The 18,228-nt window shown below is 48.4% G+C and overlaps 1 protein-coding gene across 1 annotated transcript; it reads right to left on the bottom strand.

Moving 5' to 3' along the window:
* Window positions 1-2,957: 2,957 nt before the first annotated feature.
* Window positions 2,958-17,181, bottom strand: FGF16 (fibroblast growth factor 16; the record flags this gene model as incomplete). The annotated part of the gene is made up of 3 exons (XM_081336958.1): window positions 2,958-4,081; window positions 6,878-6,981; window positions 16,929-17,181. 3 exons carry the CDS (start codon window positions 17,179-17,181, stop codon window positions 3,836-3,838), a joined length of 603 nt encoding a protein of 200 aa, XP_081193084.1. The 3' UTR covers window positions 2,958-3,835.
* Window positions 17,182-18,228: the final 1,047 nt, after the last annotated feature.

The raw sequence follows: 18,228 nt of genomic DNA, 5'->3' as shown, positions 1-18,228 counted from the left end.
CTCCAGAGCACGAGGGAGGTGAACGATTCCAGCAAACAGACCTGCTCCAGCCATGCAGTCTTGGGATTTCCTTGGATGGCCTGACTACCCGGGCCCTGCTGTGGCCAGGTTACTTGAGGAAAGCCAGGATTTTTGGGGATCTTTTGTTCACTATGGTGTTGGGGTGTTTCTTATCTCAAAATGGTGGGAAATGACATGGTTCATATATTAAAGATCATGGTTGGAGGTCCACTGGGAGCATCCATATTATGACAAAGGATCAAAACAATTTAGTCCATACTCTTACGCAAGACTATTATTGTCAGAATGTAGGAGGGCTGGCCAAGCTCCAACTGTAACCTTTAATTCAGCATTTATAAAAGTTGGATGTGTTTCTCAGCAGATCTTCCCCCACCTGAGAGGAATAAGTGGAAGTTTAAAGGTAAAATAATAATAATAATAATAAATAATAATAAACCTTTATTGTCAAAGTACAACATGTGTACATTGAGATTAGCTGAGCCTCCCCCCGTGCTCTCTCCCCCCAACACACAGTGACAACAAACCCTCCATCCCACCACACTATGTGAACCAACTACACCACACACCGGCCTCCCAAGTCAATTCTGCATAAGATTATGTCCCATTTAAAATCCTAACAGCCCACGGATAAAAGCTATTTTTCAGCCTGTTGGTACGGCTGGCTATATTCCTATATCTCCTACCGGATGGTAGGAGAGTAAAGAGATACCGTCCAGGGTGTGAGTCATCCCTGAGAATCTTCCTCACTCTTCCAAGGCAACGAGCCCTGGCGATGTCATCCAGCGGTGTCAGGGAACAGCCCACAATGTCTTGTGCTGTGCTCACTACCCTCTGTAATACTTTCCTATCCGCGGCTGTCAGACCAGCATACCAAACCACAATACCATACGAGAGGACACTCTCTATAGTAGACCGGTAAAAGAGGGTCATTAGCTGTTGTTCTACCCTGTTCTTTCGCAAGACCCTAAGAAAGTGAAGCTTCTGTTGGGCCTTTCTAGCCACCTGAGTTGTGTTAACTTTCCAGGTCAGATCTTCACAGAGGTAGACTCCCAGAAATTTAAAGGAGGAAACTCTCTCTACACAGTTCTCTCCGATGTAAAGTGGGGCAGGTTCCTCCTTTTTTCTCCGGAAGTCTAACACCATCTCTTTCGTCTTGCCGATGTTTAGGTGCAAGTTGTTGTTACTACACCATATGGATAGTTTTTGTACCTCCGCCCTATATGCTATCTCATCCCCACCTGTAATAAGACCCACCACATAAACACATATGTAGCAAATTATTTACAGGACACTAGATAACATTTTAGGCAATGAAAAAACATGATTTCATCTTGGCCCTAGAATTCCCAGAGCCCTCAAAGTGGAAAACAAGGAGAATTCTAGATTGTATTCAAGAGATTAAAAGAGTCATTTTCTTAGTTGGTATTTTCCAGATGTGTGAGATTTCAATCCCCTATTTTCTCCAGTATGACTGAAGTCTATGATGATGCAAAGAGAACCTAATCCAGGGGTAGGCAACCTTGGCTCTTTTATGACTCGTGAACTTCAACTCCCAGAATTCTGGGAGTTGAAGTCCATGAGTCATAAAAGAACTAAGGTTACCTACCCCTGCCCTAATCCATCTGAATGACTCTCAGTCAAAAAAGAAAGGACCACAATGTCAGCTGGGATACAACATTTGAACCACTTTTCTGTTACAGTGAAAAGGGATTAATAATTTGGTTACAGTTACATGCCAGGGGCCCAGAGAAGGAACCAAATGGAAACGGATTGAAATCTAAAGCTCTTCTAAAAATGATTATACAAATCTTTCCTGGCATGTTTATATTGTTTTCTTGGCAATGGCACAATGGCAGTTTGCCTTCTTCTGGTTTGCTTTTGCCTTCTCAGTCTAGCCTACAGCCGTGTTTCCCTACAGCAGAATTTTTCAATCTTGGCATCATTAAAATGTGAGGACTGCAAACTGAATTCTTGAAATGAAAGTCCACACATCTTAAAGTTGCCAAGGTTGAAAAGCCCTGCCCTAAAGGGCCTCCCAATCCATGCCAAGCAAGTCGGATCCTACTTAGCATCCCAACCCAGCTAAGGGCAGTCTAGGAGAGGGCTCTTTCCTCGCTAACTTCACTCACGTGATGGCCAGCGAATTATCAGGATGAAAGAGGCATCCTGAGCAGAAAGTCCATGTGCCAACCATGTAATTATGGAGTTTATGGAGAAATTTCTGTTTTGTCTTATGTCCTTGTCTGTCTAAGACTGGTAGCAAGAAGAAACCTGGGATAGTTGAATCCAAACACTTAGCTATGGCTTTTCTCAATTCTTCATTTTGAAAAAAAGTTGGACCTGTTGTACAAATGCAGTAGAAATGTCCTGGTAAAGTGTTATATGAGGTAAAAATTCTTAATAGAAAATGTCACACTAGCTTGTGATTTGATGGCTGCCATCTTTCAGGGCAGGATACCAGGAACTGGTTGTCCTCCAGAATCCCAGCAGTCTCACCAGTTTAGCATGCTGGAAACTATAATGCAATACCACATGGGGAAGCTCTGGGCTTCCCACTCATGTTCCCGAGGTTGTGAAAATGACCCAATTGTTAACTTGGAGAAAACCAAGTCTTTTTTTTTTCCCCTTAGAGGAGCAAATTCTGAGCAGCTCAAAAACAGATTTCCTATATGGGGGAAATGGATTTGTCACAAATTTAATTCAAATTTGGCTACAATTCTATACCTCTTTGGGGATAGTATAGCAACTGAATGGGGCTAGTTTTGCAGAAATAGCTACAGAACCATCCACCAAATGTATCTCTGCCTCTCTCCATCACTTACCATAGAATGTTTTCTGTAATTGTAGGTCTCTTCCACATTCTTAAATTCTTAAATCTTAAATTATGAATCAGTATGATTACAATAAATTAATAAGTCACCTGCAATATATAAAAACATTTTATTGCTGATGAAGCTCTTTAAAGTCCCTCTCTCTTTTTCCTACATCAGTAGGACCTTATTCTTTCCGAAGAAAGTTGGGTCATAATATCTCTCATTTAAAAAATAATACATATATATTTATATATATATATATATATTTGAAATAAATAAATATATAAAATAAATATATTATACACTTTATAAATAGATTTGTCCTTATGAACAGTGTTGTGTTTCCATCTTAAAAATGCTTCTTTGATCTCACTTCCTCCTTCCTGCCATCAGACTCCCAATGGAAGGAAACACAAGCAGGTCGAAGTGTGTGCTTGTACATATAAAGCCACATTTACGCACACCTTCCTGAGGAGCCAAACATCCAACAGATTTGGACTCTCCACTTTTACTACCATGCAAGTCCATGAGTTCTCAGATTTTGGATCACCAATATCTAGCAAGTCTCAAAGGAGCAGCTTAGCAAGCAAGCTTTCCAACGTTTTGAACACAATGCAAATTATTTCTAATTTTTTCTGTGCCCAGTTGCGTAGCTCAGGATCAGTGCTGCTGGTGGTTGTCAAAGACAATCTCCTCTGCTCAGTGTGAACGGCTTCCTCTTCTTAGCCCACCAAATTGTACATGCAATTGGAAAATGATCCTATATAGGGTTCCAAGCTCTGCCCCATCCTGTTGCGCTCCCTGGGGACTCAATCCATCCTTCTTGTACCCTTCTTTGAAAGCCAAGGCATTCAAGGCAAGGGCATCTCTAGGCGTTAACTAGGCTTGCAGGAGGGATGAAAGGAACAGGCTTATAGTGCTCCAGCAAAAGCTTTGGAAACCCAACTGAGTGTATGCTACACCATCATGTGCATTCACACACATATTGGCTGCAGGGAGTATCAACTGTAGCGGAGAAGGTCTCTGTACACTGCAGGAATCTTAGCAGGATCTACCGGCCTAGGTAAAAAATGAGTAAATTTTTGATGTCTCTTAGTCCTGAATCCTTCTCGGGGAGACCCATCTTTGTTCAAGGCAATGTAATACTGTCGCTCGGAGTCAGTGTGCTTGTAGAGGGTCGAGGCATAGGTGTTATACCAGTTTTCTTCAAATTGCTCGCGGAAAACACACTCCCGTGTGAGCTTCTTCTGTGTGAGCAGGAGGTGGAAAGGAAAAAAAGAGAGATGTGAAAAACAATCCTGATAAAGGAAGGAAAAATCGCATTGACTCAACCCAAAGATGACTAATAACTATGATTGAGTGATTTCTATCTTGCCCTCCTTCCAAGATCAAGATGGAGGATTACATTGCGTCTTTCTCTTGCTCAACAGAACTTCTTGTATTAGGGCCAATTATTGTTTGATTATTGCAGTTCTGTGTAAAAAAATTAGCCCATCCCAATATCATCCTAAAGGAATGGAAGCTGACAAAAAAAACCCTACATGGCACAAAGTTCAACACATCTCCTATGCTTTCTAAACTTCTGGGTTTGCATGTTGTGCCAACCCAGTCCAATGTGGCTTAAACAGCAAGCTGTGGTTAGAAATCCCTTGGCTTATTGTGATCTTTGATCCCACTGAAACTTTCTAATGTGGTCTAATGGCTTAGAAGCTGGCATCTTCCTCAGTCAATGATCAACGGCAACCATGTGCCTCTCTTGGAGATGATGGAAGTCGCTTCTTTGCCCTCCTCTTTGGGGGCTGTACTCCCGTTACAGAAATTCAAAAAGCAAGTTGTCTACTTTTCAAGTTGCACTAGAGTGATCCAGAGACAGGATCAAAGAAATAAGAATTGTTTCACCAAGGAGCAAGTTATGCTGTGTGAATAAGAAATTGTTGTTTCTAAATACTACTATATGCCCACCAAGTCCCAAAGGAATAACTGCTTAGTTGCTTGTGAAAATATTGAAACTGAGCCCTTGTATTCACATTATTCAATTATTTATTAGCTTTATTTTAAAGACTTAGTGTTTGATGTTATATTTAATTTACATTATATCTGTGTGATTGTTTCTATTCTATTCCAACTTGTTTTGTATTGGAAAGTATCCTGGCTCCCCTGAACAGATCCTGGCTTTTCCCCTCATTGGACTGATTGGTTTCCCCCTTTTGCCCTTCAGCATCCTCAAAAACAGGAAGGTGGGATGTGGTGTCATTTGCCTTCAGAATCTTACAATATAAACAGGGAGGCCCAGCAGGCGCTTGTTTGCATTCTTGATATGTAAAGTTGGTGCTACAGGTTGAATGCGAACCGCATCTCCTAGTTCTGCTCATAGGATTCATTCTCTACCATTTGCCAACTCAGGGTCCCACTAAAACATGGGACCTCAGAGCAGGGCATAGAAAGGGGCAGGCAACTCAAAGCCAACACTCAGAGCTCAGTACTCCACCTAGCCTTCTAGAGCAGGCATGGTCTCTGCTGAATGGGTCAAATTTCACCCCTCCAGGGTATTGTTGTCCTTGGACCAGAAGAGATGGAAGCACCAGAGGAATCTGGGAATTGGCTATTCAGTAACATCCGTCTTAGCTAGGACAGGGGTGGTGTTCCTAGGACCACACAGCACCAACAAAAAGTGGGAGGGTGGATATCCCCTCCATCAGGGAAATATATTTCATGTTACTTAACTTCACATGGAAGAGACCTGGATAGATCAGCAGGAAATCTCATCTGGAGAAACTACCTCAAAGGGGTCACTTGTTGGGACAACCAGGAGGAAAGGCAGCTTAGGTGGTTTCCCTATTGAGTAAGCCTGTGGTAAGGGGAGGACTGATGATCAGCCTCCCCAGACATCACCTCCAACCTGGTATCCTGTTAATCTCTCCTGCCAAAAGAAGGAGCAGGAGGGAGGTGTAGCATCCAAAGGGCTAAATGGATAAGTCGCCAGACTTTGGGTTATTAACAGAGGTGGGCAACCTCTCTTGTTTTGAAGTCACATGACCCTTCCTGTCCCCCCAGGGGGCACAACGGTAATGGTTGCCATCAGCGCTGTAATATTGGAGTGAGAGACTCATTTTTAGACCCTTTCATTAGGACGGGGAATTTTTGTAGTGGGTGGGATTAAAGGTAATATGGATTCCCCTAAACCTTCCAAAGCAAAGCAAAACAATGAACTGATTTATGATGGTGGTTCAGTTTTTAAGAAGAAAATAATGCTACTCAGAGAGATCCCTCTTATAGAATTTTTGGCTAAATTGTAGTTTCATGACTTAGCCCTTAAACTATTTGTGAATGTACTGGTGGTGTAACTTCAGACAGACATTTAACATAGTTTACTGTGCTATCTGGATACGTTTCTCTGTGTCTGTTGACTATTCCATATTTCATTATGTTAACATTTGTAAACACAGCAATAAATCATTCCAATTTGTCTGGATTTAAGTTATTTGCAGCCAATTTAACTCCCACTTAGTTAGGTGAATCTGTTCTATACAGGTCCAAATACTGTACGCATTTCTCCAAAATTCAGATGTATATTTTTCCTGGAGGTATGTTGAAGATGGCATTTATGCTCTCCTGAATCCCCAGTGTGCCACCGAAGGTCCCTGTGGAAGTTCCTCCTTGGAGTAGGAAGCTCCCTCAGTGAGCACCCTTCTCCCCATAGTACTTTCATGTGAGGATGTGGCTCAAAGTCCTGACTTTCATACAAGGTGAGGTGGAAAGGAGTTACATCATCTCCACTGTGGCTCTGGAACTTTGCAATTTGATCTGGAATTCTTTCTGGCAGTTTTAACTTTGGTTTTTGCTATATATTCCCTTTCTCCTTCTCAAGAAAAAGGTGCCTGCAACTCGTGGCTCTTGCCAGGGCCGTAAACACACCAGCTGTCCCATCACTTGCAATCCAGGTACTCCTTCTAACGCCCAACAGATCAAGGTTATTTAAGAGAGGTCATTCTGAATAACATCAAGTTCTGATAAAGTCAGAAGGTTGTAGGAATCACACTTACCGATCCATACAGCTCCCCTCTCTCATTCATTCCAAGATAAAGGCCAGAATCCACTCCACGGATACTAACCAGTCCTACAGCGAAACTTATAAACTCCAAAATTCCTTTTAGAAATAATAAAAAGAGAGTTACTTGTAGAATGAAAAAGGGAGAAAAAACTTCACTCTTCTTAAGCAATGAACTTTCCAAACCATATCACTCGGAGATCATACAGAAGTAGCCCCACTATCTCCTCAAGGTTGAGAAGCCAAACCAAATTTTGGGTGTGTGTATATCAGCACCTAAAATTCTCAGCTTATCTGTAAGTATATTGTGTATACAGCATGCATTTTATATACATGGCTCCTGTAAACAGAGTGTGATGAGCAGAGGCAAATCTTCTATCTATCCCATCACCAACAAGCACAAAATTACACTCTCCTAGAAGCCCAGAGGTTCTCTCTCCCTATCCCTGATAGTGTTTTCTGGGTTTTTGATAAATGTCAGGAATTGCAATGACTTCGTACCTGCCCAGAGCACTAGATAACAATTGAAGAGTTCTATCCTAATATCTTTTCCGTGGCGACTCCTCACTGGAGGAAATATCTACGGTTCACTACTACTCCCCTATTCCTCCAATCCTGTTTGTAGACTTCTGAAAAAGCCTTACAGACAGTGGAGAACCTCAACCCAGAATCTCCTACTCATAAGAACGAAATTAGTAAACTCTGAGTTAAGGAATTAGTTTACCATCATGTCAAGGGCCAATAAAGAAGAACATCTGGTTGTAAAAGCATCTGTATCAACGGAAGCTCATGACAGGCAAACTCTGGAAAAATTGGCCAAAGACGTATATATTCAAACTGTAAAATGAAGAAACACCAATTTATCTGTAAAGTTTCTAGGATGTCCAGCCATTCTTGATACCATCATTAGAGTGCACTACTGCTTTCCTTTTGCAACGCTAAGGTTTTTGAGTACTACTTGGAAGGGCTTAATGCAATATATTTCAGGAGATATATAATGAAGCTTTCAGATTCATGAGGCAGTCACAAGAATCCTTGTGCAAACAAGGACATCATCAGGCTAAATGAACCCTTGGTAGGATATCAGGACTGGAAGAGACCTTGTGAATCGTCATCCAACCCCCTGCAGGGGTGGAATCTATTATTATAACCTCATCCCAAAGCACCCTCTTGACTTTAAACCATGATTGCCATTGCGTCACTGTCCCAGAACTGTTCTGATACCCAGGTTGCCTTGCTTCAGAGAGGGATCTCCTGTCTTTCAACAAGCGTCAAAGCTTTTGTGTGTTTGTAGGCACACTAGAAAGCAGAGCTGAACTTCACCTCTGAAGGCCCCAAACAATAGAATAACAGAGTTGGAAGGCCCCTTGTAGGTCATCTAGTCTAACCCCCCCCCCAAGCAGGAGGCCATACAACATTTCTGACAGATGGCAGTCCAGTCACGTCTTGAAAGCTTCCAATGATGAAACTCCCACGACTTCTGAATGCAATCTGTTCCCTTAGTTGATTGTTCCCACTATCAAAAAAAATCTCCTTATTTCCAGGTTGAATCTTTCCGTGATCAGTTTCCATCCGTTGTTCCTCGTCTGTCCTTCAGGTGCTTTGGAAAATAGGTTGACCCCCTCCACTCTGTGACAGCCCCAGATATTGGAACACTGCTATCATGTCTCCCCTGGTCCTTCTTTTCACTAGACTAGCCATGCTCAGTTCCTGCAACCGTTCTTCATATGTTTTAGCCTCCAGTTCCCTAATCATCTTTGATGCTCTTCTCTGAATTTTTTCTAGTCTCAACATCTTTTTTATAGTGTGGAGACCAAAACTGGATGCAGTGTTCTAGGTGTGGTCTTATTAAGGCTTTATAGAGTGGTATACTTTGGGGCACATGGAAATGTCCGCATAGCACCTGTCTGAAATTCTTATAGCCTCTGCACCTGGTCCAAAGAAAGCCCATCTCGAAAGGCAGCTTGGAAATCCTTTCCTGGCACTGTAGGATAGATTGGCAGAGTGCAGCTATGTGATCCTGGGAAAAGATGCAGCTGCTTTAAGGACCTGTGGATGGGGCAGCCTTTGTTCCTTCACGCTCTGAAGCACTCTTTGGCTTCTGAAACTGAAACACTGCAGTCCAGCTAATAAAAAACTGAATGTTTCCCTATTTTTTAATTAACTCGCTGCTCTTGGGTGACCGATAAAGGTAAAGGTTCCCCCACACATGTGTGTTAGTCGTTTCTGACTCTAGGGGCCGGTGCTCATCTCCGTTTCAAAGCCGAAGACCCAGCGCTTGTCCAAGGACGTCTCTGTGGTCATGTGGCCGGCATGACTAGATGCCAAAGGCGCACGGAATGCTGTTACCATCTCACTGTGGTGGTCCCTATTTTTCTACTTGCATTTTTACGTGCTTTCGAACTGCTAGGTTGGCAGAAGCTGGGACGAGTAACAGGCGCTCACTCTGTTACGTGGCACTCGGGATTCGACCCGCCAAACTGCCGACCTTCTGATCGACAAGCTCAGCGTCCTAACCCACTGAGCCATCGCGTCCCTCTTTGAGTGACCGAACAGCACCCTAAACCCATATTGGATGACACCCAGAGAAGGAACATCAGTCTGCTACTTCAATTGCTGGGAGCATTTTTATATTGTTTCTGAAAAGCTTTTCTTCAATAAATCTATACAAGCACACACACACACACACATCACATACATACAGGTGATCTCTTCTCTAATTTCTTTGAAATTGTCCTGAGCAATGTTGGTCTATTCAGCCTATATTGCTCCGAGCACTGGGAGAGGTTCTGAAGGTCCAAAACAAACCCATAGAGGGTCTGGTCACAAAATCAACATGGTTCTCCACCTGGTTGGACATCAAAATAGGTTGAGCTTCGACAGGATTACCATGGCTGCCACCTTGACTTTTTTGACTACACCCTGCAGCCAACCTGGGGGGAAAAGCTGATTCCTAGGGGTTTGCAACATTCAACAGCCAAATCAAAGTCAGCTTAGGTGCCTTTTAAAACTTTTGTTCCCTTGCTTTTGCAGCTCTGGGCGTGGCTATTGGAAGAGGATCAAGAATCCACTTTCTCATGGTTTCAGTAGCCAAATGGGGTTTGTTTCCCAAGCCCTTCTTGCTCTTTCCTGCTGCAGCCAACTACTGTAGATCCACAGCTCCGTTTCTTCTGTGGAGCCTCTCTGGATTGGCTTCTGGAATTCCTGATGCCTAGAAAGCCTCCCCCACAGCTGCCAGTCATTGTCCTGGCACTGGGACAATCAGTTCATGACAACTTCGGCTGGCAACGTGCACCTGTCTCTCCTTGTACAAGCTGAGCCCCAGGCCGGGCCAGCCGGAAGGGGGAGGCACTGGCCGTGGGGTTTCTGAACAAGCTGGAGGTTGTACTCGGATCTGCATATCTAAACTTTCAACACCCACCCCCCACCCAACAGCTGCTTGGAAACAGGTGCACAGGGGCTGCACGTCAACACTGGAGGGATTGTAGGGGGGAGGAAATCTTCCCAGCAGCAGAGGGGCTGCTGGAGAAAAGAGGAATTCAAACAACGGCCCCATAGCCGCCCCCCCTCCAACCTGTGGATCAGGACTGCAGCAATCTCAGAAATTCTCGCTCCAAGTGAGGAACTGGGCCCTCCCAGGCAAAAGAGGACACCTTCTCAGGCCTGGGGAATCAAGACCAGCGCTGGTGCAAACCCCTTTCTGCGCATGGATGAGAAGTACAAGGCAGCATGAACAACGTGTGTACATATGCACACACAGGCACACAAATGTGTTCCCAGAAATTTGCTTCTGCCAAAAGCCTCCTTGTGTTTGGAAGTTCCTTGCCAGCCACCTCGACCACCCGCTGCTTTTGAAGGTCTGCCAGGAGAAAGGCATGGCGGAGGGGACCTTCAGCCCCTCATTTTTATTGTCCGTTCTGAGTCACAAAAGAGCTCGTCTTGGCAAATGCTCCTCCTTGCTCAAAGCTAACGTCTGTTGCCAGCTCTCAAGGTGACCTCAGCTTCAGCCTTTATCTCACAGAATGGAGCCATACCCTGGCCCGCCTTGCAGGATTGTTGTATATCTATGTATTGTACTGTTACGGCACATAGACATATAACTGCTACCAACCGTCTGCCCTGCTTCTGCATGGAAGCCCCACCGCTGGCTGAAGTTCCCTGAGGGGGACTTCAGCTTTTGGGATCTCCTCCTCAGGGAGAGCCAACTCTGCCCTCCAACCACGGGGCCAGGGTCGTCAAAAGGCCACAAAAGAAGGGCAGCTTCACCCCAGCTTCTATCTGCTCAGTCTGTCTTCTGTCCAAGCAACAATTGCCGATTTCAAGGAGCTGCCAGACATTTATACTTCGGGGACAGCTTCTTCCTAGTTTTCTAACACAATCAGTCTGTCCTGCATTCAGTTAAAAACAAAAAACAATTGCACAAAAACTAACAGAAGCTTTCTGTTTAAAACACGGAAAAGAACCAGGAGGATAAACTGCTTCAAAAGAGCAGCAAGTTGACCGTTAAAAGATCCCAACTTTGAAATGGCTGCATATAATGAAGGCACGTTTTCTCCAGCTCTTTTCAAAGAGGGCAGCTTATGGCAGCAACGTTCTCAATTATGGCACATACTTCCTCTCTCCCACTGCGGTAGCTGGGACTGGCCAGAGTAGAACGTGGCTTAGTGGCCCTGGAAAAGGTTCATTGGCCACGGAACTCAAGGTCAACGGCTGCCTTCTTGGAGAGGTTGGGGAAGCAGTGTCTGCATGCCTGGAGAGCTCTGACCATCCCTGATCTGACAGAGGCGAAAGAACAGATAGTCCCTGACTTATTGACAGGGTGTTTAGCTGTGTTCAAAGTTACAGACAACCTCCCTGGGGATACGTACGACCTGGATTGGAAGTTCCAATGGTCTCACACACACACACACACACACACACACACACACACACCAGTCAGTTGCCTTTGGCAACTGGGCTGCATTTACGGCCATTTGTAGCGTCCCACAATTATGGGACCATGTTTTATGACAGTTTTGCCCCAAACCATTGTTTACTTCCAGCTCAGAACAAACCACTGGTGCATTTAATGTGATGTTTACTTAACAGCTGTTTCAGTTACTTTATGACCAGTGTTCATTTAACAAACACCACAAAAAAGGCCATAAAATTGGGTCAGTCACATGGGTGACCTGATTTTTAACTGTCATGAGTTACAACCATGATGGGCAGGTTCTATTACAGTCATAACTTGAGGACTACCCATTATTGTTTAGGATTATTAGGCAGTTCCTTGTATTCCCCACTTGCCAATTTTCAGGGTCGCTGCCCTATCTGCCTCTCAAGGAAATGTCCCCACCTATGCAGGGTCCCAATGGCGCTACAGGCAATGGGAAATCAGTTGGGCAGCTGCAGCCACCATCCCACAAAGGCCTCCTCTAGACTGACAGTATTCAAATGGTGTCCTTGGGAACTGAAGGGTTCCTCAAGAATCATTCAGGGGTTCAACACGACAGTTTGTGTTCACAGGGTACCAAATGCATTATTGCAACATAATTGTAACATTCTTTTGCATTGCATGAGAAGATAATGGGTTAAATCCTAGCTCTTCATACTGAGAAGGGTTGCTTGGATAGCTCAACTTTGAAGACCACTGCTAGATATAATGATTAATAGATTTTTTCCCCAAGCTGTTCTGGAGCTGTTCTATTTTAAAAGAGCAAGTTTACACCTGGATGACAATCATCTACATAATGTTATCTTGCTGACCAGATCAGAGCCGTGTCACCGTCTGAGACGCTCATCTTAGTGCACAGGTCTGCAACCCGCGGCTCCGGAGCCACATGCGGCTCTTTCAGCCGTCTCCTGCGGCTCCCAGTCCTCTGCCATGTGCAGTCCAAAAACAAAAAAAGTGGGACTAAAAAAGTTCAACCAATCAATTCAAATATGCAGGGTAGGTGCATATCTCGCCTTGGCTCCACTCTTCAGTCAAACCCTGTTCTGCGCATGTGCGCATGTAGGCGCATACACACACATTTTTTGCGGCTCCCAGTTTTTCCTTTTGTGAGGGAACCGGTTCCAAGTGGCTCTTTCACTGTTTCAGGTTGCTGACCCCTGTCTTAGTGCAATAAAGCTCCTGGAATGATGCCGCCAGTTCAACAGTTGCAACTGGTGTTAAATCAGTTCAGGGTTGGCACTGCTGCCATCTACATGGTTGGGGGTTGTACAGAAAGACTATATTCCCCTGAACAACACTCCTCTGGGTTTCCAGCTGTTGGGAGAACAGACTAAGTATTGGGCTTGGTTGGTAGACCTTTCCACCATTTGGATCTTGCCATCGAGAAGGCATTCTGCAAAACACGTTTTTCCATCAACCTCTAAGGATGTGGTTTTCAACCTATATCCAGATGCCTCCTGAGAATATCTCAAGAAAATAAATCAGAGAAAATCAATCAAAGTCAGGTCTAGAGATTAAGGCACAAGGCTAGAAAGCAAGAAGCCATGAGTTCAAGTCCTGCCTCGGCCATGAAAGCTGACCAGGTGACCTTCAGCTGGTCACTCTTTGCCCACCTCACCTCACAGGGTTGTTGTGGGGAAAATAGGAAGTGGAAGGTGTGTTGGATATATTCACCACCTTGAGTTATTTATAAAAATAATAAGGATGAGATATAAATAAATAAAATCATGGCAGAAAACCTCCATAAGACAGCTTGGCCACCATCTTCCCTCCAAAAGAGAGTAAGTTATTGATAGTCAGATCACAGCTAGAGCACTGCGTGCACTTCTGGATATTGTAAGGAAATACGTTAGCACATTGGAGCACGTCAGAGGAGAGTAACCAAGATCAAATGGGGCCTGGATGGAAAACTGAAGAGGAACAGTTAGAGAGGTTGGCTCAGCCTGGAGAAGAGTAGACTCTGGGGAGACAGGACGGCTTCCTTCAAGGACCTGAAGGGCTGAGATGGAGACAAAAGAGCAGGATTGTTCAGAGCTGTTCCACGAGACAGGACAAGAAACAAGGGGGTTGGTTTCATGCAAAGGCTCCACATGAGCTTTTCCTAAGCCATGGAACAGACTGCCTTTGACAATGGTAGACTCTGCTTTATGGGAGGACTTGGGGAGGGACAGCTGATGGATTTCTGCATTGATGGGGTTGAGGTCCAATCCTTCCAGTCTAATAACCCCTTGGTTGAAACAATGATGTGAAGTCCGGGTGAGTTCATGTACCAATCCTGTGTGATAAATGGTCTCTTGAGAGACACATCAAAGCTACATATATGGCTATATAGAGCCACTGTCTGCAGCAGAATTTCTCATCCTCAGCAACTCAAAATTTCTGGACTTGAGATTCTAGAATTCCCCAGCCAGGGTGCTTTAAGAATTGCAGCCTTCAGCTCCTAGAATGCCATTCTGGCTGGGAAATTCTGAGAGCTGAAGTCCACCGGTTGCGAAGTTGCTGAGGCTGAGAAAGGCTGGTCTATGGGGCAGCCAAAGGCCGTCTCACTCTGGTCGCTCTCTGGCGCAGCTGTGGCTTGGCAGGCCTTCTCCTTCTGCACAGGAAGTCCAGATTGGCTCTTTTGACTTTCAGGGCTGACCGGCAAAAGCAAGCCCAGAGGGCAGGAGGCGTTTCCCAGTCCTTGTCCAACATGGTGCTGCTTGGTCCTTCAATCAAGGGCAGCTGGCTGCAGAGCTACCTGCACAGACTCAGCCTACCCAACTCTGTCCCACCAGCCTGATCGGCAGCTCACTGCAAGAATCTCCCTGCCGGTCGCTTCCTTCTCCCACTTAGGTATAAGCACCCTCTGTTCCTCTCCACAAAGAATCCAGAACTCTGCGGCAACCAAGCCTGAAGACCAGGCTGCACGTCTCTGAGCCTCTTTCCTGGCTGAAGATCCCTCGTGGAGAAAGAGGCGGCACGTTGTCTATGCTAACACCTGACCTAGTTCCTTCTTTTAACAGATGGCTGGATCCAGGCAAGGCAAGACAGATGGCAAGGATTTAGCCAATCTTCTTTGAATTGTTTTGTCTACCATTACATCAAAATATGAAACTCCTTCAGGTTGGGGTCAAGGGGAAGTTAGGCTGGTGTAAAACATCTGGTTCAGGCATTACTGTATTTCTAAAAATTCATTTGATTCCCCACAGGGATCCTAAAGGTTTTCTTGAAAAATAAAATGAGAGACTGCGCAATCTTCCCCTTGTCTTCTGGCAAAAGTGCCTTTTTGACCAAGGTTGCCATTTTGTAAGTGTGTCCATAACATTCTCTCCAGGTTGTGGCTCTCTGTTCTTTACACTTTACCAACAACATTGTTTTATCTGAAATTGTGCTTAATCTTAGGTATAATTAAGATCTATTGAAGTCCTGTCTTGTGGTCTGTCTCCCCTGTTTGGCCTACAAGAAATCTAGAATGAACACCTGGAGACTTTCAGCAATTAATACTACTTCCTTTGAACTACTCAGGGCTGTGGGAAAGCAGATGAGGCCGGCTTGCCAGGTTCCTTCTGGCCCCATGGGTCCTTAACCAAATCCCCCAGCTCTTCCTCCGGTTACAACAAATCACGCTTTGTTTGGGAGAAGCAGGACATAATATTTTAAATCAGAAGCCGGTTCTCATGTACGTAGCTCGATACCAGCAGCTGAAATACTTACAGAATGCTAAAATTTATGGGATGGGGAGTTCAGTTAAGGGCCCATCTTGACCCTGCCTGTCTGCAAGAAACGGGCACGGCTGCTGCCTTTAACAAAAGGGAAGGGACAGTGACTTAGTTCTGGAGAGGAGCTGGTATCCCGGCCCTGCACTAACTCCTTGTTCTGGGAGGTAAAGCCATCCACCCCCCCACCCCGCTTTTCTAGCTAAATTTGCTTAGGGTTGCAGAAAGGAACATTCCTGGGTGGGTCTATTGGTGCACCCACCCACCCACCCAGGGATCACCAGCTCAAGTCATCAGGGCCTCTTTCACCCCCTCCTTTCTTCAGGGGAACCCCATGAACGCCAAAAGCGATGTCCCCCCCCTCCTGGAACAAGGAAAGGAACAGATACCTCGTTAAGAATCAGCCTTGCTGAGCTAAAATGTGGCTATCCTGAGCCCCGTTTTTAGTCGCTCTTGTTATTTTTCAAAAGAGAGAGAGAGAGAGAGAGAGAGAGAGAGAGAGAGAGAGAGAGAGAGAGAGAGAGAGAGAGAGAGAGAGAGAGTGAGTGTGAGTGAGTGAGTGAGTGTTTAGGGAGAAAGAAGGGGCTGAAAACATTCAGAGGATTCAAACAACCCAAACAAAGCCTACTAGTCTTAATAAGGGGGTAAACTCTGTTCCATAACTTACTTTTCAGTCAGTCAAGACTGACCTGTATGCGGGTCCCCTTTGTTGCAAACAATCGTGTAGCTGTTCTAAAACGGGGCGGGTTGCAAGGCCCGAAGGCAGGCAGAACCAACCAGAAACCGCAAGGCGGGGAGAGAGGGCCGAGCGGCCCGGTCAGAACAGGGGCCGAGCGGCGTCTGGACCTCCGTTCCCAGGCTCTCTACGGCCTCGGGCAGCGGCAGAAACAGGACACCTGCAGCGCCCCCCCCGCAGCGCTTCTAGCACACGACTCGCCCGCGGAGGCCAAGGGACCGCGAGCCACGCCTCCGCCCGCCGCCCCCGGGGCTGCCAACTCCGAAACGCCCCGGGCGAGAGAAGCGCCGCGCCGCGCCCCCGCTCGGCCTCCGCCCCGTCCGTCCCCGAAGCACCTGCCGCTTCTCCGGCACTCGGGCCCCGCTTTCTGGGCAGCGGCTCCTGCCCGGCTTTGCGGAAGGGAGGCCAACCAGTCCGCGCCGGCAAATTGCCCGGAGCCGCCGAAGCCTCGCAAACGCCCTCGGGGCGCGCGGCGCTTGGAGCCCTCCGGAGAGGCGGGGCGCCGCGGGGCCGGCGGTTCCCGGGAGGGCCGCGGGGGCCAGTCCGGGAGGCGGCGGGAAAAGGGACCCCGCCGGGCGGAGGAGCGCAGCGGCTGCGCGGAGTCGGCGGGCGCCGCTCCCGGCCCGGAGGCCCCCGCCCCGGGAGCTCCCCTCCCCGCCGCCGACGGGCCCCGGCTCACCGAAGCGGCTGTGGTCCTGCCGGGTGCCGCGCACGGTGCCGTTGGGGAAGAGCTCCAGGTGGAAGCCCATGCGGCAGTAGAGCTGCCGGCGGCGCAGGATGCCCTTCAGGTGGGCGAAGTCGGTGGGCGAGCCCCGCTGCAGCCGCCCCTCGATCTGCCCCAGCCGCTCGGTCAGGAAGCCCGGCGAGTCGGCCAGCGACGACGAGAAGCCGTGCAGGTCCAGGGAGCCCAGGAAGCCCCCCACCTCGGCCATGGCGGCGGGAGGCGCTCAGGAGGCCCGCGCCGGCTCTCCTCGGGCTGGCCGCCGACGGGGCGCCCGCGCTGCGGCCGGCATGGCGCTCGCTCTGGCCGGCGCGCCCAGCCGGCGGGGCCCTTATATCCGCGGGGGCGCCCGCCCCGCCGCCCCCCCGCGCGCCGACTGCGAGCAAGCCCCACCTCGCCACCGCCGCCCTTGGCCGGCGCCGCGGCTCGGGGGGGGGGGAGCGGAGGGCGCGCCCGGCCCCGGCTGCGGCTCCCGGGCGGGCGGGCACGCTCGGCCTCTGCCCTGCGCGCCGCCGTCTCTGCCCGAGGCCGCCCCGTGGCTGGAGGGGGGCGCCGGAGAGCCGCTGCGGCCCCGTCCGCGGGCGCGGCGAAGCGCTTCTCCCTCGCCCGGCGGCCGCCTCGGGTGCCGCGGACTGAGCTCCCCATCGGCCACGCCGGGGCGGTGGGTCGGGCCGCGCTCGCTCGGGGCGTAGGCGCGGTGAGGCTCCGGCGGCTCTTTTCGGGGGGAAGAGGCGCGTCCGGGGTGTGGCGGTCCCGGGAGCCCGCCGCGCAGCTCCGGCAGCAGCCGCCGCCCGGACGGCGGAGACCGTCCGGCAGCGCTTCGCCCCTTTGCCGAGCTTCGCCCCTTTGCTACTCCTCGGCCCCGAGCCCGAAGGCAGAGCCGCGCCGGCCGCGGTGCCGTTGCCCGCTCGGGCGCTAGGCGGCGCTGTCGCTCAAGGCTCGGGCGGCGCCCGCCCCGCGGCCCGTCGGTGGGGCGCTGCGCTGCGCGGCTGTCCGGCTGCTCCGGGCGCGGAGCCTCGTGTGGAGGTCCGCGCGTTGGGCAGGCGCCGGCCGGGCTGCGGCTCGGCCCCTCGACGGTGGCTAAGCGCAGGCCTCAGGTGGCCTCGGGTGGGGCTGTGCCGCTGGCGACGTCGGGGCGGGGGCGTTAGGCGCGCAAATGGCAGCCGAGGCCCGTCCCGACGCAGAGGGGATGAAGGCAGAGCCTTCTGTTTCTGGGTTGCAAGCCACGTTTGTCCCGACCTGGGAATGAACCTTCCAT

The sequence above is a fragment of the Vipera berus genome (genome assembly GCF_964194415.1).
Source record: "Vipera berus genome assembly, chromosome: 11".
Classification (NCBI taxonomy): domain Eukaryota; kingdom Metazoa; phylum Chordata; class Lepidosauria; order Squamata; family Viperidae; genus Vipera; species Vipera berus.
Note: the sequence above shows the minus strand (reverse complement) of the source record. Positions and strands in the feature narration are given on the sequence as shown.